The following is a 23,859-nucleotide window of genomic DNA, read 5'->3' on the forward strand; positions in this document are numbered from 1 at the left end:
GAAAAGATACATGTACCCAATGTTTACAGCAACACTATTCACAACAGCTAAGACATGGAAGCAACTTAAGTGTCCATCAACAGATGAATGGATAAAGAAGATATGGCACATATATACAATGGAATATTACTCAGCCATAAACAAGAATGAAATATTGCCCATTTGCGGCGACATGGGTGGACCTAGAGATTCTCATACTACATGAAGTAAGTCAGACAGAGAAAGACAAATATCATATAGCACTTATATGTGGAATCTAAAAAAATGATACAAATGAACTTACTGACAAAACAGAAATAGACTCACAGACATAGAAAACTTATGGTTACCAAAGGGTAAAGGGAGAGGAATAAATTAGGAGTTTAGGATTAAAATATACACACTACTATATATAAAATAGATAACCAACAAAGATCTACTGTATAGCACAGGGAACTATATTCAACATCTTATAATAACCTATAGTGAAAAGAGTCTATAAAAAAGAATGGATATATATATTATAACTGATTCACTTTGCTGTACAACTGAAACTAACACAACATTGTAAATCAATTATATTTCAATAAAATTTTTTTATAAAAGGCTCTATGAAGAGAGCCGTGTCCAAGGACTCTGCCTGGTCTCAGTAGTCCCAAAGGACCAGTGTTCCAGTGCCTACCCCACCCAACTCCTCTATGTTCTGCTTTTCTAGGTGTCCTGTGCCTTCAGCTGGAGTAAAGGCAGTGAAAACCCTCTTCCACAGATTCCCCAGGGTCTGAACAGGCTCAGGAAGGCCCAGGACAAGCATCAGATGACCCTCAGGTGACCAGACAAAGCACGGGGTCCTTGGAATGCTGTCATGTCGGTGCTCCCCAGCGTCCAGGCACAGAGCTGGAGAGCACAGTCTCTTGCTAGACAGCCTATCGTGGTCCGGATGAACTATAATCAATCTTTTTTCCAGTAACACCTGTATCGCCACTGAAGCAGCAATCTTCCTCCAACTGCTGGCGGAAATTCCTTCAGCTACGGTTTTGCAGGATTATTATTATTACAACTTAGCACTGACATAACATTTTCTATTTGTCGTGTGTATTATAGTCTGCGCATTAGCTATGATTAGGGAGAGCTCACCAGAAGCATAATGCAGGGTCTATTTCCATCTTTGTGTGAGGCCAGTGGAATAAGGGTAATTTGGAGAGTGCAGGTAAGCTGGATCTTGTTATTATAATGGCTTAAATGCGCGTCTGCGGGCACAACCGGCAGCAGGTGACTCAGGAAAAGAAAATCCTCTGTCGCTCTGTCCACAGAGCTCCTCCTAAGGAAGCGGTCTGCACCGGTGGCCGTGACCGTGCGGTGCCTCTGGGGCACTGACGCTGCTGAGAATTCACCTCATTCACGCCTTACCGCTTTTCCATTGATTTTATTATATCTAATACCTCCCCCAGCTCTCCCATTGTCCTTGGAGGAAAGTAAGTGAAGGAAAGAGGCATGCTCGCTTCTTCCAACAGCAGGGTGTCTGCCATTTAAAACGTTGAAGGATGCTCTGCTGGGTGAGGGATGCCCTGAGAGTCCTCAGGGAAGCACAGCTGCAGTGAGTCCCGCAAACCTTGGCTCAGAGCCTGCTCTAGGCAAGCACACCCGCCTGACTTCGGGGGCTCCACGCCCAGCGATGGGGAAAACGATACAGGTATGAACGTGCGGAGGCCGCTTCCCTCCTCTCCCCACCACGAGCCGTGGTGGTCAGACCGAGGAAGAGGCTAGGAAAGGAAAGCTGGGGGTGGGTGAGGCTCCTTTCTGAAGAAGGCGGGGCGGGGCGGGGCTGGGCCTTGAAGTCAGGCTTACACTGTCAAAAGCTGCAAGGAGTGGGGTGGGGCCGTCCCACGGTGAGGACCACTTTCCCAAAGGACCCTGCCGACTCCAGAAGGAGCCAGTGCCCAGGAGACAGGGCAAGATGGGTGCAGGGAGGAGGGGAGGCTGGGTTGCTAAGGGCCCGACGACTCGGGTCCCGGCAGTAGACACATCCAGAAGGGCACTTCCCCTCAACTCTCACTTTTTTGTTTTGTTTTGTTTTGTTTTTGCTTAGCCTTCAGTTTTCTTTTTCACTTGCAATCCCTATTTCGATTTCCAAGACACAGGTACAGTTTTTTCTAACTCTCTGAAAGCTTTAGGGAGTCTTTTTTAGGGCCATCCGACTTAGACCAGGATACATCACAGAATGACACGGGTCTTCAGGAACAGTGCCCCCTCCCTGGCCATGTACCCCCCTCACAGACAGCACACCTCTCCGGGGGACCGTGCTCCACCCTCACTGGTGGTTGGTCTCATCCAAACAGAGTAGCTTTAAACAGCAACCCTTCCCCCAAAGGCATTACTCCTCTATTTCTCCTCTGGCTGCAATGCCAGGGCCGGGCCGACACCTTTCTCTCCTCCCAACTGGCAGATTTCCTTCCCTTTTAACAAATGGTCACTTCCAATTTTCTTCAAGGAAACTTCCCCTCAAGGAGTGATGTTTTTCTACTCCTTCTAAACCCCTACACACACACTCTCTCTCTCTCTCTCTCTCTGTCTCTGTCTCTAACAGCTGGTTTCTACTACATAAAACATATCCCTCTGAAATGTACAGCGGAGGTCAGCCCACACCTGAAGTGTTCTCAGTCCTAGGCATCGCCCTTTGCAAGGAAGAGTGACATTTCTCACAAAGCTTTTCTTTTAAGACACCAAATACTTGGGATAACAAAGATGAGTTGAATAGAAAGACTTTCTCTTCCCTTGGGTTTGGTGCTGCACACAGACTCTATCCAGTCCATGGAGTGGGAACCAAGGCTGGTGGGAAGTGGTGGGCAGTGAATTCCCCTCCCTACCAGCCTCCTTACCAACGCTGAGACTGGTTTATTTAAGCCCACATGTTTGTGCCTGGCATCAGGGAAAAAGATTCCCATCCTCTCTAGATACGTAACCAAGGTAGAATGGCACTGGTATGAAAAAGTAGCTGGTGTCTCCAGGCCAGCTGTCCTCGAAGTTTGTTCCACACACAGCCTCCATCTGTCCCACCACGGTATCTCATATGTGAGAATTCCTAGACCCATCCCAGACCCTCTGAATCTGGGTTTCTGAAATGGGGGCCTGAGGTTGTACATTTCAGCAAGTTTCTGGAGTAACTCTAATGCACACCGAAGTTTTGGAACCTCTTCACTAGCCTTTAGAGACCAGATCCCCACTTCTTCATAACCTTTTTCCAGGCTTGTGTTTCTTTCATTATTTTTTGACGCCTGCTTTCTCTCAGCCTTTTCTAACGGCTTCTCTGTTATTGAAAGGACCTACTCTTCTCCAGCCTTTACCATCCAACACAGCCTTCCAGGGTTCTCTGCCATCTGCCTTGCCTTCTCGCATTTCATTCATCTATCTCCCTGCTCCTCTCTGAATGCGGGTTACTGCCTTTCCCGTGATGATACTGTGACTGCTTTCACAAATCCTCCAGGCAGTGTCTCCAGAGCACATTTTTCTGACCTACTACACGTGGTTGTGTATTACTTTTCTTTGCAGCCATATTTCTGGGGAAAGCTCGGCTACAGCAAGTTTGTGGCCTGCACCCAGGAGAGGCTGAGCTATACCTCCGTGCTCTGTGGGAACTAATCACCCTTGACCAAGGGCGCTTGGACCAGCCTCTCAGTGGAGGAGGGGAGGCCCTTCCGGCGTGCACACTCTCCCCAGACCAGTCGCTAGGTCCTCTGAGGCTTTTCTCTTTGGCAAATGCCCAGGCACCCCTGCTTCTCTCTCTCACCACTGATGGATGAGAAAACAGTCCTTGGCTATTCTCCTAGCATCAGAGAAAAGCAGGGACTCTGTCTTTCTGCATCCAGGCTACTTTAATTTTTCCTTTCCTCCCAGCTAGTCTTTTTTCCAATTAACCAAAGGATACTTGGATGCATCTCGCACAGATATGATGAGGGGGGTTCTCCATCTGTGTCACGTATGCCGTATTTAAACGACTAAACTACCTCCCTTTCGTTTCTTCTTTCTTTGGTCCTTTAACATTGCCCATGTCAGTCACTTCCTCTCCACTAATCATTTTTATCTTCTACTTCATTTTCATTTTCTTCTTGTTTTCATATTCTGTTACCTTACCTCTATTTGTTTTTTTTTTCTTCTTTCCCACCTATAATTGACAGCCATCAATCTTCATGTCACACGCCAGTGGTTTCCAATCCTTTGTGCATCAGACTCGTCTGAGGAGCATTTTAATAACACAGATGCCTGGGCATTAACCCCCAGGCATTGGCGTTTGTTGTATAAAGCTTCCCAGGTCTTTCCTGTGTGCAGCCAGGGCTGGGAGCTGCTCATTTTACCTTTGTTACTGCTTAGCAGTATCCATTCCCCACGTTGTCAAAGTACCATTTGCAAAATGCCATGGAAACCCTTAATCGGTTATTTCTTACAACCTCAAGGAAACCCTCTTAGGATGAGCCTTATGTTACTGCTAAGAAGGCTGAGGCTTAGGGAAGGGACATCATTTGCCAAGCCACGCTGGAAACAAAACGACGATCCCTCAAGGGGCCTCTGACCTCATCTGGTTCAAAGTTATTTCTGCACTCTGTTTGGTGACTCTAAAACCTCTCTTCCAGGGACACCAATTCTCACTCATGCAGGCCACTTTCTCAGAGCTTTTCTAGTGGTTTGACCACCCCTCTTCAAAAGAGCGTCAAGGTGAGCTCGGCGTTCCTCAGTCAGGCCCAGGAAATGGGGAGGAGAGTTGGAAGGAAGTCTCTCAAAAACTTATTTTCGGAACTCTTGATTTCTTCTCCACTTGGATGGCTCCAGCTCACATTTGTCAACTGGACACCTCTTCTCATCACTTCTTCCCATCGCCAGAGCCTGAGTGCGACAAAATCCTGCTTCGACAGACTCAGAGTCCTTGGGCAGGGAAAAGTGCATGCATTTTATAAACTGTCTGGATGGCTAAATTATAGCAAGTTTTCCCTGGGAGAGAGTTGTTCGGATATTAAAACCCGCTATATATTGAGTACAATCATCTTTCTCACATCCCCATAAAAAAAGCAGTTTTTGCCTTCTTCATTAAAATGATTTGCTTTTGGTTTCTGAAGAGGACACTTTTCCAGGTAGCAATGAATATTCTTACTGGCGACTCCTTAGAATCCCTCTGCAAGTGCTGAAGCCCCAGTTCAGCGCTATTAATCAGACGTTAAATGCTTTTAAACAGCTCTACCCCTTTTTATAATTGAGAAATAGTGCTGTCTGGGCAAGTTTAGGAGGTTACCTTGATTGAATTAAAGAGGACCGGGATGAAACAGACTTCAAATTCATAGTCAATGATTTTAAAGAAATGACTTCCCTCCAATTAAGCAGGAATTAGCATGAAATATTTTGTTTCTGAAAGGTGAGAAGAATTCCTCTGAGAAAGCTAGTCTTGAAGGAGCAGATTGGGTAGAAGGTCCTCCATCTCAGCATGTGTTCACCTTTATTTGCTTAAAACAAACAAAGAACCAAACAAAACCTTCTACAGGGTTGGTACGAGTTCAGATGAACAGATTTACACAACTTCTTCTCAGATACTCTCAGCTCTCACAGCTCTGCATGTTAGAGTTTATCTGCTAGTTCTGGCTCTGACTTCTGAGAGCGAGAGCTTTATGGACCCACGATCCAGTGCTATTCCAGGAAAAGGAGAACTCTGGTGAGCTACAGGGATTTTTCAGAGCAGATAAACACCACTCTCAGATCAAAGACTGAGTCTCAAGTAGTCTTACAAGACTTTGTTTGCTATTTTTCCCCCCTTAATATGGCACTGCAAGACAAATGATATCACGGTCCCATACATGTCATAAGTAAGAATTCACTAAGTATTTGTTTTCATTTTATCATTGCTTTGTATTATGGCGTTGCTTAAGACAATTTCATGGAAGCAAAGAGCTAAGGATAGAGAAATGGATGGCTTTACGACGTTGGGATTATATAAACTATATGAGAAAAGTCTAGTATGGCAGGTGGAGACATTTCTTAATCAACCGACTAGGAAGTCACTAAAAGAAGAATTAAATCTCTTATCCTACTTCCAAGAGATTTGCCAAATGTGTGTTATCACTTAAGTTTTACGTGAAAACTTGTAATTACAAAAAAAAATATCCCCAATACAAACTTGCAGACATTATTCAGCATTCCAGCTGATTATTGTTTGGGGGTAAAACCCACATTTTTCTCATTAATTTTGAACATGGGGTAAGAAGGGAGAGGACACGTTACTTCTAAGATCTCTTCCCGATCAAAACTTCCCTGAGTCTGTGCATCTCAATAACATTGATATTATTGTAGGTGATCTCCCTCAAACTTTTATTTTTAAGATTGATTGAGGGGTAGATCTCATAAAGAAAAGCCTCAGGAACAAGGAAGGATGGAGAGCGCTTCAGTAAGTCTTGAAATTAGATGGAGAGTCAATGAATGATTTTCAGGTAGGCTCTCCCAGGCCCTGGGGATGCAGGGGAAACATGGGATGAGATGGGAAATCAAAGAACTAATATTGTAGCTCAGATCATTGCAGATCCATCATCACATCTGTGCTTGTGTTTAGAGAAGTCGTTTTATTTTTCTCTTTACCTTCTTGGAGAGTCAGGGAATGGAAGACTCGGGCTGTGACAGTGTGCCTGGTTTACCAAAGGAATACATGATATGGCATGATTCCTTCCTGATGTACTTTGCCTCTTCAAAGCAGTTCTTCTTCTTGCCCAAAGCCATAGAGCTGGTTGTTTATGAGGAAATAAATATCATTCAGCTAGAAAAGGGACTGTGCCAATTTCCTGAATATTTTTAAAAGCTGGCATTTCTGTTGGAATGGGCTAGAAAACAGTTTGCTGGATGCACTGCCTATGTTGAAGCCAATCTCTTTCTAGTCAATAGAAAAATCCAGAAAGTAATGGGAAGACTAAGCAAAAGCCCCAGTCAGCCTGGTCTGGATTAACATTTTAAGGTAATAAACATCTCCGGCCTACCTTTGTTCCAGACGGCATATGGTGCCATGCACATAGCAGGCATTCAAAATCCCTGGTTGATTTTACTGACTCTTACGATGCCACTTAACGGCATTTGAGGGATATTCTATTCTGGAGCTTTTTTTCCCACAACATTTAGGAGTGCCATAGAAAGGTCATTAACGTGGAAAGAAGGAAATTAGTACCGAGTTCTAGTGCTAATACCTAGTATTAGTACTAGCTCTAGTTCTAGTACCTTCCACTTACTATCTTGGGCAGATAACATTAACTGCTCAACATGGGACTGCACATTCCTGTTTGTGAAGAAAGGAGAAGGTTATTTAAGGTGCTTTCTAAGGGTCTCTTCATATCTGAAGAGACTCATGGTTGCCAGTCTCCTCATTCAACATGTCTGCCTGGATCAGAACTTGAATTATTTCTTGGATCCTTAATTAAATAGTCACGCAAATATGATCATATTTGGAAGAGGAAACTGCAGGACGATGTGGTCTAGGAAGGTAAAATATTATGGAAAATTAAAGGTGATTATTCCCCAATTTGAAGCAAAAGAGGGCAATTCAATAAACTTCTATCATCTGATACCAGTTATTATTCATGACTACTTTCAACTTTCCTGTGACTGAAAATGGCCAGGTAGTATTCCTCAATCAATACCAATTTCACCACAGATTCTCCTGAGTAATTTTTATATTAATATTTGCTGTAGTCCAATTGTTTAAATCATACATGTATGTGCTGTAGAAATTTTTGAGATGCAAAAGTAAGAAAAAAGATCACTGGTAATCACACAATCTAGAAACAGTCACTCTGAATATTTGACCTATCTCCTTACAGATTCCCCCTAACATATAAATTGTGAATACAACACAAACACACAACTGGAATGATCTGTACATTGATTTGTAATTGCTTTTTTTAAATCACTTAGCAATATACAGAGAACCTTCTCTCATGCCATTATATAGTCTTCTAAAACATGGTTGCTTTCAAGGCTGCTTATGGATATATGATTAACTAACCGATACCCTAGTGTTAGATATTTACATATTCCTAAGGTAATTCTGATAACTGAAAATTTGGGTAACTGCATCAGGCGGCAATGACCCACATGCAGGACGTGGAATGCAGAGGTCTCTGGGACACAGCGGCTCTAGAAGTTATCAGTACAATGGGCTCATTAAAGAACCTGCAACACCCGCCCTGAAGCACTACGATGAATCGACTGCTCCAGAAATCTGTCTCCCTACTTCTCTGCTGGTAATGGGGAGTCTCAAATAAAATGTCCCTTCTCTAGCCCCTTCCCAGAAAGCTTCCCACACTGTGTCCTGGAGCTGGGGAGAAGGTCTGCTGAGCATTCTTTGGGATCAAGGACATGCATGCCAGTAAAAGAGAGGAGTCTCTAAGCCACTTAGACATGGGAGCGCTCGCTATAATAATAATTTTTAAAATTGCTATAAACTTCAATGACCAGCGCTTCGAAGTATCACAACTGGAAGGTGGAATTTCTAAGAAAGGAGAGAAATAATTACTGCAACTTCTGTCAATTACTTTCTCCATCAGTTATGGGGCATTTAACTGAGTGTGGCTCACTGGAATTCAATTAGATATCTGTCCTCACTTTCTGTATTCCTTCAGTAGATCTTCAGGTCTTGGATTAATGAAGCTTATAGGCAACAGTGTTAGGAGTCAAGGTACAATAACTTTATGTCGCCAACTGTGTCTTGATGAACAATGCGGTATAAAAGCACAGGAGAATTAGGACAATGGTGTTCATAAACAGTACATCAGGGCCAAGAAGCTGGTAGCAGCATAGGTTTTAATATAGTCTGGTATCGATTCTTTTGGCCAATGTCCCACTTTAACAGTGTTAAAGTCACACTTTAAGATTTCAGATGGAGAGGTAGAGAAGAAAATCAATAGACACTATCTTTCCACTACTAACCAGCTACGTATCTATAGTTCCCTGCCACACTCACATTTAAGGGACCTAAAAGATGCTTTGGGGAGGGCTGGCCCAATTTTCAGGCTTTAATGACCTCAGGTATCTACTCTGACCACCTCAAAGATTACAGCTTGAAGTCCTAAAGGTTAACGGGAAGGAGCCCGTGATCCAGAAAGGATACACACGCATTTGCTCTATATTTTCTATTTCATTAATATATTAAAAAAGCTTTAAAAAAACCCACTTGTTATACAAAAAGGTCTGACTAAAAACGTAATCATGTATATATTAAAAAATACATACAAAAATGCTCATATAGTTAGGCTGTGAAGAAGAAAACGAATCAGAAACTAAAGAGTCTTTTGTTATAACAGAAACTAACACTTTTATCTTTATAAAGTTATAAACTAACACTTTTATCTTTTATTATTCTTAATCATTAGACTTTCCAAAATGAATAGGTATTTTTTATATAAAAAATAGATTTCATTATCAAAAAGTCACATGCTGCTGGAGGGCAATGAGCTGATCTACTAAAAGTGTTTTCTATAAGCGCCAGCTAGAATCATAGGTGAGCACTTAAAAAATTACGTCAGTGTCGAAAAGGATAATCCTCATTTGGTAATCAGAAATTCCGACTCATTAGTTACCAACTAAGAGAAAAAACTAGGAATAAATGCCACTAAGGAATTCTTTCGTACATTTAGGAAAGAGAAAGAAGAGTTACAAACTTACCCAGATTCTGTCATCTAAACTCCCTCGAAAATATTCTGCTTTTTTCCAGAAGTTGTGCAAACCCCACTTAAATTCCAACAACACTGTGCTAATTTTGCTCAGATGCAAGCTGAAAACATATTTTAACATCCTGTCAGAATGAGATACTAAGAGTGTCGATAAAATGACACTAAAATAAATGTAAATTTACATTGCTGTTATAAGTGGCTGCCTGGCTCTGCGAAGATGTTAGGTTGCTATAGTATTTTCCATAGCAACTTTGCACCTTATTACATAAATATTCCCTCAGTGTCCTCAGAGCCTGCTAAGAAAACAGGATTAAATCTACTCCCCTACGGAATGATCCTGCATCAAAACTTATCAGAATGAAATGCCCCGAAAACATAATAAACTGCAATCTAGATCATGGTGCTCCTGGCAGTTGAAAGGCATCACAGCGCCGGAGGCTGGGCACGGGCGGCTGTGCCGTGACCTCGTGCGGCCCACTGGCCATTTGTCTCCATTCCTCCTGGGTCAAGGTCTCCGCACTTCTCCCTTTCTGAACATTGGCTGCTAAGTTCCTCACTTTTCTCCTCTGCCTGCCAACTACCCATCAGCTCAGGAGCCCTTCACCACACTCCAGGGGCTCCTGTCACCAGGCCAGAAGCCAGGGCTTGATAGAGCCGGAGTCCTCTCTGCAAGGTGGCTGAGCTGGGAGAATGTGCTGGGCTGGCACACAGAAAACTACTCAGAGAACCCAGCCGGCTCCAAGCTAGTACTGACCAGGTGTGAACTGATGCAGGCCCTCAACCAGGGCTCGCCTGGGTTTTCTGGAGGCGCCGCTCAGCTGAATGGCTGGAGCATTAGGGAAAAATCTGTGGTCTCCGAGACACAACACCATTTCAGCAACCCAAATCGATTTGACACGAAACACACGACGATGGAAAATCTGTTTATATATGAGAGCGATGTTGGGAATAGGGCACTGTGGAGGGCTACAGAAAACTACGATTATAAGGGGGCTCCGCGTAAGGACGGTTTAGCCTCCAAATGTGAATTTACAGAACAGATAAGCACGGTCTGGTTGGACAGGAGTGCTGCCGTGACAGAGGAATCCTGCTGCGTGGGGTCGGTTTAACAGCCTCTGCCTCTTACATTTAAAAGGTAAAGAACTGATTTCTACACTGTTCAGAAACATATCCGTTACGAAATGGGAACTGTAACTGCACATGAAATCAAGGAACCGAAAAATCTACCCCAAATAAACAATGGTTTGATTTCCTGTGGCAAGATTAGCAAGATTTAAAGAAATAAATAAATAAAGGGAAGAAACAGAGAAAAAAGCCTTGTCTCCTTGCAAATGAAGCTCTATTTCCAGAGATTAGGAATGAAGCAGGCTGCTCAGCCCGCCTCGGAAGACTGATTTCATCATCTTTAAGCCATATAAGTTTGAATTAATCACACCTCCTTGTTTGGCCCTTGGGTTCCCAGAAGACACTCTGTCACGGTTGGAAATACAACGCTCGTCTTTACCTTGGCGGTGACTGATGGGCACACATCACTGTTCTACTTCTCCTTCAGACGCTCATCACGTGTGAAAACAGAAGGTCTACGAACAGCCTATCCTTCTCACCACTGGTACTCCTGCCTTTGGGAGTCTGCTGGGCAGGGAGCACAGTCCCAGGCATGTGAGACTGAGCCATCTCACTTTGCACGTCTGAAGGCCCTTGTCCCTCTGCCCGGTTCTGAGCGACCCCAGAGTAAGCCTGCTAGGATCACACTCAATGTTTCCTAAAAGGAAGCTTCTACCAGCTGCGAGTGACATGGCTCCCGTCAGGGCCCCATCAGTCGGCTGCAGGACCCCGAACTGGAATCCAGTAGCCCTTCCCTTCTGTGCCCAGGCTGGTGCTGGGGGCTGCAGTGAACCTCTTCTTGGACTCGTGCCTAATAGTAATCTGTCTGTTGGGCATTCTTATGTCTTTCAAAAGCACTCCCATACTGGAAATAAAGTGAATCAGAAAAATGAAGGCAGTCCTGGTGTTCAAAGAGATCAGGGGATAGCCGGAGAGAGCCTTACTATTAACTTTTTTAACCTAAGACTACCAGCTATATATGAAACTGTTTAGACAGACTGAATACTGCTGATTCCAAGTGAACTTAATTATGAGTCCCTAATTTGACTCCACTGGCTGAAAGAGCTGGAAAATCTTTGACTTCTTACTGGAATCAAAAAAAAAAAAAATGTCCGTACCTATTTTGTGGTGAGTTTCCACGGAAACTTAACAACCCAGAAAACATTCTTCATAATTAAAGGAGTATTTGCTCCTATAAGGAGCTCAGAGTTTAAATAAGGTGTAATTAAAACCCAAGAGCATTTGTGCATATGGAATGGTTTAAGGGTCATCTATTAAGCAAGGGCCGTTTTAGATTTACTCTCTTCTAAAATCTGTGTTCAATGTGCAATGTATACTCACCAAATATTGGGTTAGGTACATACACTGGAGAGTGATGTTCATTCTGCTTTATCCTGAATTTAAATTAACGGCTTAAAATATATTTGGCATCAGGCACTGTATTTCTATTAACTTAAAATGCTTATTTATCTCTTTAAAAGTATCTCACACCTCAGAGCGCAGGGTAGGCTGTGTCTAGCTCTCTCCGTGCCCCCTGGGTCCACAGTGTCTTGAACACGAGAAGATGCTTGACAAGTGTTTGTCAATCATTAGAATGATGCCGAGTTTCAATTCTCTGGTCTGTAGTCTCTTCAGCATGTGGCACTGAATTCTGGGTGTGCAAAAGTTCTGAACGTTGTGGAGAAATGAACCATTCTTGTCTGAACACGCTGCTTGATGCCTGCCATTTCAGTTTAGCCAGAGCAAGGGCTACCATCTTCTGATCAACTTACACGACGGAACCATCAAAAACAGGGACCAGAAGAAGGGGATTATGTAACTGAAGTCAACCCCCTTTTATTGAGCACTTACTTGGTGAAGGGCCCAGGACTAGGTGCTGGGGGATGACTAAGATGAGAAGCACAGTTACAGTCACTGAGTTACCTGTTACATGCTCCACACTAAGTATTGTTGGAAGGGCTTCATACGCACCGACTCACTGAACTCACAATACGGACACTAATCAGGTTCTGCCAGGGAAGCCTTACCGTCTAGGACAGACTTCTCTTCTCCCTTCCTTCCTGTGCAACTCCTGGCCCTCCCCCACTGCCAACCTGGAGGGAGGGAGGAAGGAGAAAGGGTGAGAGGAAGGAGTGAGGGAGAATAGAGGTGAGGGGAGAGAGAGAGGGAGAAGGAGGAATTGATCCGGCTTTTAAAGTTTGGCTTGATTGCAGCAGGAGACAGACTATATGCAAGAATACGTTTGAATTTTTATCAAAAATTATCTTCACAGACTTTGGAACAGGATGCCGATTTTCTTGAATGAATGCTTCGATAAATCTGTCTTGATTTTCAAGTGTATTAGCAAAACTCATTTTCATTTTTATCAGCATCTTAGTTTGGCTCCAGCAAACTCCTTTTTCCCCTTTAAGAGTCACCGGCTGAGCAGCAGTGACTGGCCCGCCGCCCAGAGGGATGTGGAAGTGACAGCCGGTCTGGCGGAACTCTGGCCAAAGACACACTGTAAATTACTATACGTGGTAAACAGCAAAAGTACAAGGAAGTATTCTTCATAATCAGAAAAGCAGAGATGCCCTGAGAAACTTCGATTAAAAAAAAAAAAATTGAACGCAAGGTACCATACAAGTCCTCACATAATAAACCTTGCTTTTTCTGAAAACCAAAGTCAATTCTCTCCACCTCCCCCTCAGAAATGCAATAAAACCTGCGCAGGTTTTTGTTTTAGGAGGAAGATGGAGGGCAGGGCAGGCCCGAGGCTCCCCGGGATTTCCAAGAATTCCTGGGTCAGCTGCTGCCGGTGAGGCAAGGTCTCATTGTTTTGGCAGAAAAGGAGGGGGCAGGGATTCCTTAAAGGATGGAGAAGTTTACTTCTATTTCAGGTCTGGCAATTCCTCTGTCCGTTCAGTAGAGCGCTCTGTTTTCGGAGGCCTGCTTGGAGGTGACTAGATTAACACATGCAAATTTGTACCTAAAAAAACGAGTGGCGGGTCACCTAAGGAGATGCCGCTGGAAGGCCTGTTTCCCTCAGGCTGTAGGGCCTCAGTCCCCCCTTTCAGCAGTTCACACGATCTTGTCTGAAGCTTGGTCAAAAGACAAGATGGGATTCTTGCTGTTAGGCTGCCCCCACCCCGAATACGCACGGCTGAAAGAACCACCACCACCTACCTGCCTTTAGGCAGGATCTTGAGGGCCCAGCGGAATAAGGAAGGTCAGTTGCTTTCCCTTCCCTCCAATCAGTCTTGCGCTTTCCTCATAAACCACACACCGCATTCTCCGGGTCCGTCTCATTTCAAAAAGCACAAAAGACTTTGAACCCCTCAGGGCCTGGCATTCGAACCCTGGTTCTTTCATCTCTGCCCTCGGCCTGGTGTGGAACACGCACTGTATTGTGTTCATTAATTCTGCTGACCAAGGAACGAGCCTGGAGAAAGTTCTGCAAGTTCAAGTCCTACTTCAGGCTCTTATCAGACGCCTGGGAGGAAAACCACAGAGGTCTGGGAAGAAGGCTCTTCAGTCGAACTTCCAGGGAGGACCCCTGTGGTCCTCACTGAGAGGAGAGGTCCTTGGTATCCCTGCGGATTCTTCCGGAGCACAGATCAGGGGCCAATCCTGCAGGTATATGCTGGCTGCCATGGTCTGTAAGATCTCCTCTGTGGCTTATGACTATTCTTGAGTCATTATTATTCTTGTCTTATCCCAAGCAGGCTATGGAATTATACATAATTCTTACTTGAGAAATTGACAGGTTGTTTAAAAAGAAATGCCACTCCCCGCAAAGGGAAAAAAAAAGCCACAGGTTCAAATCAGAATTCCTGATTGATTCCATTCTTTTCTTCTACACCTACCTTATAAAGATGTTAAGGATCCAGGTTTTGTGTAAACTTGCCCCTCATCTAGCCAAAGACACACTGTAAATTACTATACGTGGTAAACAGCAGAAGTACAAGGAAGTATTCCTGATAATCAGAAAAGCAGAGATGCCCTGAAAAACTCTGATTAAAAAAATGATGAAAGCTTTTTTTGAGGAAAAAAGTTATTTATTTATTTATTGGAAGAGTTCCTTGAATTTAAGAAAAATCACACCCAAAACTCACTTTCTTCTTCTGATATATGAAGGTCTGCAGAATAGAAACGCTGCGTGGAAGGTGGTTTCCTCAAATAAGCAAATCCAAACCCAATAATCGAGCAGTCCTGAGAAATCTGATATCAGTTTAATAAGAGACATACATTGACACATAAATGCTCGGTTCATTTTTCAGACAAAGGATATATGGCTTCAGAAAATAGTGGTGTGGTGCCTGCTTTTATGCTAAGCTTCTAAAAGATTCAAATGAACGGAATTTGAGGATGAAAGGGAAATTTTCTAAGGCAGTGGTTCTCAAACTTTAGCCTGCATCAGGATTCCGCCAGAGGCTTTAAATCACAGATTCTGAATCTCACATCCCCCCCTCCCCCATCCTCTCGAGTCTGATTTAGTAGGTCTCGAGTAGCACCCCCGAGGATTTACATTACGAATAAGTTCCTAGGTGATGCTAACATTGCTGGACTGGGGACCATGCTTTTCAGAACCACTGTTCTAGGGAAATGAAACTCCCCTCTGTATACGTCTGGATGCAGGAGCTTTTTTTTGTGATCATCTTATGCTTCTAGCATTCTTTTCTTAAGCCCTGGAAAAACAGAGCATTCTGACCGCTATTTATTTATTTATTGAAGTAGAGTTGATTTACAGTGCTGTGCCAATCTCTGCTGTACAGCAAAGTGACTCAGTTACACACATACAGACATTCTTTTATATATATATCCTTTTCCATTATGGTTTATCCCAAGAGACCGGATATACTTCCCTGTGTTCTACACTAGGACCTTGTTGTTTATCCATTCTAAACGCAATAGTTTGCATCTATAAACCCCAAACTCCCAGTCCATCCCTCCCCCTCCTCTCCTCCCTCTTGGCAACCACAGGTCTGATCTCTACATCTGGGAGTCTGTTTCTGTTTTGTAGATAGGTTCAGTTGTGCCATATTTTAGATTCCACATATAAGTGATATCATATGGTATTTGTCTTTCTCTTTGTCACTTACTTCACTTAGTATGATAATCTCTAGTTGCATCCATATTGCTGCAAATGGTATTATTTTGTTTTTTTATGGCTGAGTACTATTCCATTGTATACATGTACCACATCTTCTTTATCCATTCATCTGTCAATGGACATTTAGGTTGTTTCCAGGAGGCATAACTCTCCCAGACTTCAGACAATACTACAAAGCTACAGTAATCAAAACAGAGTGGTATTGGTACAAAAACAAACGTACAGATCAGTGGAACAGTATGGAGAGCCCAGAAACAAACCCACACACCTACAGTCAATTAATCTTCGACAAAGGACGCAAGAATATAAAATGGGAAAAGGCAGTCTCTTCAGCAAGTGGTGCTAGGAAGGTTGGACAGCTGCATGTAAATCAATGAAGTTAGAACACACCCTCACACCATACACAAAAATAAACTCAAAATGGCTTAAAGACTTAAATATAAGACATGACACTATAAAACTCCTAGGAGAGAACACAGGCAAAACATTTTCTGACATAAATCGTACCAATGTTTTCTTAGCTCAGTCTCCCAAAGCAACAGAAATAAAAACGAAGGTAAACAAGTGGGACCTAATCAAACTTACAAGCTTTTGCACAGCAAAGGAAACCATAAAAGAAAAAAATGAAAAGACAACCTATGGAATGGGAGAAAATATCTGCAAATGATGCGACTGACAAGAGCTTAATCTCCAAAATATACAAATAGCTCATACAACTCAACAACAGTAAAAACAAACAACTCAATTGAAAAATGAGCAGAAGACCTTAATAGATATTTCTCCAAAGAAGTAACAGAGACAGCCAGTAGGCACATGAAAAGATGCTCAACATCACTAATTATTAGAGGATGCAAATCAAAACTATAATGAGGTACCACCCCACACGGGTCAGAATGCCCATCACCAATAAATCTACAAATAACAAATGCTAGAGAGGATGTGGAGAAAAGGGAACCCTCCTACACTGTTGGTGGGAACGTACGTCGGTGCAGCCACTATGGAAAACAGTACGGAGCTTCCTCAGAAAACTAAAAATGGAATTACCATATGATCCGGCAATCCCACTCTTGGGCATATATCCGGACAAAGCTATAATTCAAAGAGAAACATGCACCCCTATGTTCATAGCAGCACTATTCACAACAGCCAAGATGTGGAACTGACCGGTCAACCTAACTGACCGCTCTGTAATCTTGATGACTTGACCATTTTGGAATCTTGATTTTGGCTTCTACTAACCAAACCAGCAAAGATCCTCTGTTCCTGGTCACCCGAAAAGGCCTGGGAGAGGTGAGTGTTTTATTCCCTTTCTGCCAAAGGTGGCGACTCTGGTTGTTCCCAGGCCCTTTAGGAAACACCCTTCCCCTCGGACAAGCAGTCTCCCTTGGTGCTTCCTACGTTTGAGTGAGCACTTCTGCTTGCTTTTACAACATCAAGGGAATAACATACAATTTGAGAAGAGAGTTTTAAATCAGCATCTCAAATTAGGCAGAGAATATCAATCAAGGTTCTCTTTAAGCTTCTCTCCTTTTTATAACTCAAGGATTGATGCCCCTTTCTTGGTACCAAACGGGACCATCCCTCTGATTACAGGTTAGGAACTAAAATTGATTGGAAAGCAGTCTAATTCTCCAGCACATTGCTTCAGAGGCTAGAAAGCTTCTTTAGGGATTAAACGTTTCCCATGTAAGAAGTACACTGACTGAAACCAAATTTTATCTGTATTTCAGCATCAGAGGTGGCTGCCACACTGTGGAAAAGGATTTTTATGGGAACAGGCAAATGTCCCTGAAAGTAAGTGTGGCCCCAGACCCACATACAGAGAAACAACTGGAACAACTTAAATCATTATGTTCCCAAGAAGGAATTTCAAGTTCTATTAATACAAGGCAGGGTCAGTCGAAGATGAAAGTTCAGTTTAACTCAAATAAAAGTGAGTTATGTGGCCATTTCTCAATGTGTATGCCCCATCTAAGATCAGGAAGATCATTAAGGTATCTCACAGGGATGTGGCAGTTACCCGCGTTACCTGATTCATCAACTCTCAGTTTTTTAGTAGGGCTGTCACAGTCCTCATCATCCGACATCTCCATCTCTTCTTCTCGGCGGATGCCCATAAGCTGCTCGCTCTGAGCGTTCCGGAGCTCCTGGAAGCAGAGGACCCACGGGCGTCAGGGTCGGCGACACATGACCCACCTTTCCCAGTGGTCTCTCCGTGTGTTATGACTGACATAGGAATGTCTTCACCTCCCAAACACTGCTCCACCTAATCGAGAGTGAAGTTCTGAGGGGTCTGGGGTGTGGACCAATCGAGGGATTCGGTATCAGACTTGGGAGAAATTCCTGATCACCAATGGTGAGTCAAGGGCTCTTCGGCAAGTTATTTAATCTCTGAATTTCCTCATTTGTAAAAAGGGGGACAACAACGTCCAACTGGTAGGGCTGTTGTGAGGCTCCCATAGAAATGCCTATTACCAGAACTGGAACGTAGGGGCGGCTAGGAATGTGAGCAAGAGAATTTTTTTTAAAAGGACGGTCTACCACTGACCCACTGTGTCACTTCAGGGATGTTTCTTCATCTTTCTTAGTGTCAATTCACTCACTGAGATAGTGTGACAAGGAGAGTTTTGAGGATAAAATAGTTAATGCATGTGAGATACTTAGCATCATGTGAGAGACTTGGTTCATTAAGTTGAAAATGTTGACCACTGTTATTACTCATGCAAAATAGTGTCCCTGCATGTTTATGTGCCCATGTGTGATCACACACACACACATACACACACACACACACACACACACACACACACTTCAGATATCCAAATGGTGAAATTCAAATGATGTCGGAGGACAAAATGAAAACAGATGCCTTCTTTGTTGGTGTTTTACATTATCACGTGGGGTTTATTGTTTATGTTGTAATGGTTGTTTTAGCATCCCTTTAAGATCTAAGGGTCACTTCTTTCTCCACTTCCTAGAAAAGTGACTGCAATCAAGGCATTTAATTTCCTGAGCCTTTGTCTACTCACACAAAAATAGGGTAGTAGTAATACAAGACTGTTTGACTGCAAGAGTATATGTGAAAACTCACTGTAAAAAGTAAAGAATTACACAATAAATTGTTTACTACTGTGCTTAAAAATCAGGACACTAATTGCTTACATTAAATAATTATATTATTATTTTGGATCAAGCTGTAAATTATATATTTGCAAATCCTTATCCATTCTGTTCTTTTATATGTTCTGTCCCCAAAACAACAGAAAAAAGCGGGGTGGGGTGGAAAGAGCTGCATTGTTGTTTTTCTCCCCATTTAAATTGGAGTCTAAAAAAAAAGTCAAAGAGTTAAAATAATTTCACTTTATAATAAATCTATGAATAAGAATAAAACTAAATTACAACACCTAATGTATTAATGGCATGACTTTAAACACAGTTTAACGTGCTCATTCGATGGATGGATGCGTCTATATTATTGTTATAGGTGCTCTCAACTCTCTTCTCTCCTTAGCACACAGATTTTAACTGTAGCACGATGGGAAGGGAATTCTGTATTGCTGACCACATTTGCATGGTCAGCTCTGAACCCTGGGAACCACAATTGCAGAGACAAAGACAGGGAAGTCACCAAAGACAGGGAAAGCGGGGAGGGCAGAAGGCAAGGTCCCTGGGACAGGGCCACCCATCACAGGGCAGTCCTGAGAGGCACCAGGATGACAGGCAGTGTCCCCCCACTTGACCATGCCACCCTGTAGAAAGAGGTGCCAATTCCGCCTTAAGTAACACCATCGGGTCTTGGAGGCGGATGTCACGTGTGATTAGTGGGGAAGTTTTTAGGTTGTGGACAACTAATCTTTCTACCGACAAAGAGGCCAGTTCCCGAGGAGGTGGCCTGAAAATACTTGAAGCAAAGAAACTTCAGGTGGAAAGAATAAACGAGGCTAAAAGGGCCTGTTTAGTTCCTACAGTTAATGACAAACTGTCATACATTAGCTGTTCTCGTGGGGAAGGGTGGCAGAAAGGAAAAGATTGGAGGAAAAAAAAAAAAAGCTGAGGCTGTTTCCACAGCGTGCCTCTGGTTCAGCAGTAAATCACGTGGACATGCTAATAAATCTGTAAAGGTGCTGCAGGTAATTAACAGACGCTGTTCACAGGAACGCGGAAAAATCAAGCCAATTATCAAGCTCATATGCAACTGAGAAATCATCCACAACGTTAAATTGCCAACTGGTATTTAATCAATCGGGCAACACGTAGGAGAGAAAATCAAAGGTAATTTAGAATTCTATTTCCTCCTATATCAGAAGAGGTGGTGGTGGGAGTGGCAGGGAGACACAAAGACCCTTTACAGAAGCACCTTTCTGGGCTGTGTCCCTTTCTACCTCCCAGTAGGGAGCAAAGCAAGCAGGCTTCCTTGGGACAAGGCTGGAAGCCTTCGCGTGTCCCGTTCAGCAAGGGAGGGGATGGCCCTGCAAGGGGGGAGGCAGGGCTGGGGGAACTGGATACGACGTGGCAGGAAGCGTGATTTAGATCAGTAACGGACAGTTGCCGCCACTCCCAGATTAACGACAGTCTTCTTTATGCCCAGGTTTATTCAGCATCATGCCACCTGCCCTTCTCTTAATGTTTCTTTTAATCATGTCTGGTTTTACGTGAAGCCAAAAGAAAAAATAAATAAATAATTCACAGGCAGATCATTCCCAAATCTGAATCATAGTTTATGGATTCCAATTAGTGTTTCAGAACCCTCAATTCATGTATTTCATCATTGATTTTCGGGACTCTTTCCTCATGAAAATCAACCTTGACATGGGGCTCAAGTCAGTGTCTGGGAGAGCACTGGGTAAGCATCCTTTGGTTTTCTGGCCCCCCGAAGAATAAAAGAGAAATCCCGCCTCGGTATTTGTGAACAAAATAAAAAATGTCCTTCTTAATAATAAACTGCACTAGCCTTTTAAGTGTCCCATTATTGCACAGTCATTCAGTACTCACCATAATAACAGTGATAATAAAGAATTCACTTGGTATGCATATGGATGCTACATCAAGTGCCATTGGTATTCAACTGTAATTTAGCATTAGTTAATGGGCACTTAAAATGCTCCCCAAATGATTGATACTGCAGTACTCTGTGGTTCCTCAAACTCTACATAAAACACTTATTTTACAAGTGTGAGCCAAAATCATTAAATTAATAAACCTTACCTTCTATAAGTTTGGGATTTGGAAAGAGGGGATTATCATTTAGAGAACTTTAATATTAACACGCTAGAGACGGAGAGGCATCCAAATGAAAAACATTCTCTCGTTAAAAAAAAAAAAAAGGAAGAAGCAAACAAAGACAGTATACTTACTTTTAAATTACAGGTTCAAAGCGTACACTACACTGAGGAGTTAAAAATAACAGCTGGACCACCAATGACTAATGACACAATCTGGTCCTTCTAGGTGGCAGCGAAGGTGAAGCTCTGAACTCTTGCCTTGGGGTAGATACTCACACTTCACACATGCATTGATGCAGAAGGGTGGACAGGGCTAGCCTGGACATTCACCTCCCTGAGGAAATCTGCTCTGGGGAGAGGTCTGATAGGACCTGCTGGCTAGCACAGGGGACGAAGGCATTGCTTAGGATGAGAAGATGTGGATGAAAGGCATACTTGCCATTTCTAGCCAAAGAGCAAACCGTCACCATCATGCTGTAGAACACTGAAAAGAAACTCAGTAATTTAAAAACTAGTTTTCTAGTTTACGTTACACTTTTTCTTTTCCTTGTTTTGCACAGTGATTAGGCAAAGTGTCTTAGCTTATTTCTGAGCTCTTTACCACGAATGGGAGAGATGCTTTTCTCCCTTTGCAGGGGAGACAAGCACTCTGTCCTCTAAGCATTAAGTCAGCTGCTTTTCTGGATAAGGAACAAATCTGAGCTGGATCTGGAGCTGACAGTGAGGGGCAGGATGCCCGCCCACTGTAACAAAAACCATCATGGCTGCAGCCACACTATTCCCTGCCAATCCAGCTGTGTGACGGTGGTTAGAAAAGTAATAATAAAATCACCAACCTCAGAATGCTTTCGCCAAATGTCTATGTTCTTGCGCTGAGCTTTCGAGAAATGGTCCCAAGCTTTTTGTCTGGTAGAAGCGTTGAAAACGGCCACAATCTGCTCAACTTTGGTGAACAAGGAAGTCAAACAAGACAAGTAATTTATGTTGTGATCACTATAGGGAAGCAAAGCAAAGACACTAGGAGTCTATGGATGATGTCGCAGCAGAAATAACATCATCAATATCCATCCCATTTGTGCCTTTTTGTACTTACATGGCAGCAAGGTTGGGGAGGTCTCCCTTCATGTCTGTGTCCATAACTTTAGGTTAAAACAAACTCTAAATATGACTGGGAGAAGTTCATGGACATCTGCTTCCAAGCATTTGTTACCTCTTGTCTAAAAAAATGACTTGGTACATCTATACACCTAGATCTATAGATATACAGGCACTGGTGTTGACACACAAATATAGATATACGGATCAAGTAATGCCTGGATTGGAGCCTTAGAAGTGAAGCCCGGGGGGAGTGGCTGAATGAGGAAGAACCAAACACATCTCTTTTCAGCTTTTGGTCTCCATCTCAAGGACCCCAGTGCAGCCCGCTGAAGACATTACCGTGTCCAAGTTCCAAGTTGGGGCAATGAGTAGTTTGTGTCATATCTCCCTTCAGTCTCAAGGCCATTTTTACCCCTTGGTCCCCTTTTCTCCCCCGTTGCACCCATTATAGCCAGCCCTCCAGCCCTCTGGCAGAAAATGGGAGCCACTGCCTTCACCTCAAGACAGACCAAGGCTCACCCAACCAGCAGCACCGCATGCAAATCTTATTTCAACACCATATGGCGTCCTTCGTAGTTCATCATGGCCACATACTCCATTTTAACTTTCATAAGGCTCTCCTCCCTCTGGCTCCCGACACTCTGGAAGTCCTAACTCTAACACTTTGACTTAATTTAGCACTTCTGTGGCTTCCAGGGGAGGCGCTACGTCCGTGATCAACGTTGAAGGGTGGTGAACAAACGTAGACAGGGAAAGGGATGGGCTCTTAGTAGTGGATGTGAGAGGCGGGGGTCAACCAACTGCAGATTCAATCTTGCTTAAGGAGTTATTGATCTAGTAAGCACGGGATTAAGGAAATTACAGCACTGAATGACCCGTATGATTAAACCTGAACTCCTAAATATTTAGTTAGGAAGGCACAGCCAAAATGAGCTTCTTAGGGGTGCTAATGCTCTACTTAACAGAAATCTTTCTAAAGTGATTCCCAAGGCTCTATTCTAAAAAAGGACATCAAAGCTCTTCCACATCTTCCAGGTGTCCAAGGAATGTCAAAGAGTAATAGAAGAATCCCCACAGAAGAGCAACACCTGGTGCCCCCATTTCAAACACTGGAAATAAGCAAGTGTGTGATGGAGGAAAGGAAGAAAGCAGATTCCCTTCACTTACTACATGGTAAATATCTTCTAAGGCTAAATAAGCAACTACTTCTCAGTCTATGGGTGATTTTCGCAGGGGTTTTACATGGACCGTCTTCTGACTCAAGAAGATCGCAACTCCAAATCTCCTTATTTATCAAACTTGATCATCGTGTCTCCTGATGAATTTGCTGCGCTCGCCTGTAACAGGGGGATTTAAGCTAAGCTCGCGCTGCCCTTGAGCGCGTGCAGTTCCCCTCTCCTGCCTCCCCTGGAGGAAGTAACGCTGCCAGACTAGTCACAATGAGCTGCTCCCAGGGCTGACTTTCCCCTGACCACCGACCCCCCAGGGCTCTGCTTGGATGCACTGCCCGTGGCTGGCCGAGGAGAACTGGTTCAGCCCCACTGCCTGGGCTTCCCATGGCTTTGCCTGCAGGGAGGCTGGGATCATCTGGGGCCTCCAGATGCCTGCTGCACGGGCAGTACAGAGCACTCCGCCCAGAATGCCCACGGTGGAATCCACTGCCTGATGAGACTATCCG

The 23,859-nt window shown here is 43.5% G+C and overlaps 1 protein-coding gene across 4 annotated transcripts in view; it reads right to left on the reverse strand.

Annotated features, from left to right (window-relative positions):
- ENOX1 (ecto-NOX disulfide-thiol exchanger 1) overlaps positions 1–23,859 on the reverse strand; it is a 630,834-nt gene that overhangs the window by 101,740 nt on the left and 505,235 nt on the right. For all 4 annotated transcript variants that reach the window (XM_089899512.1, XM_089899514.1, XM_022574895.3 and 1 more), the window contains 2 exons: positions 21,920–22,026; positions 17,891–18,008 (listed from right to left, as the gene is read on the reverse strand). In XM_089899512.1, the coding sequence (XP_089755638.1) occupies positions 17,891–18,008; positions 21,920–22,026 (225 nt within the window). The remainder of the gene's footprint in view (positions 1–17,890; positions 18,009–21,919; positions 22,027–23,859) is intronic.

Source organism: Delphinapterus leucas, chromosome 18 (assembly GCF_059928025.1).
Source record: "Delphinapterus leucas isolate spDelLeu-1000000601 "Yukka" chromosome 18, BTC_Dleu_Yukka2, whole genome shotgun sequence".
NCBI lineage: Eukaryota > Metazoa > Chordata > Mammalia > Artiodactyla > Monodontidae > Delphinapterus > Delphinapterus leucas.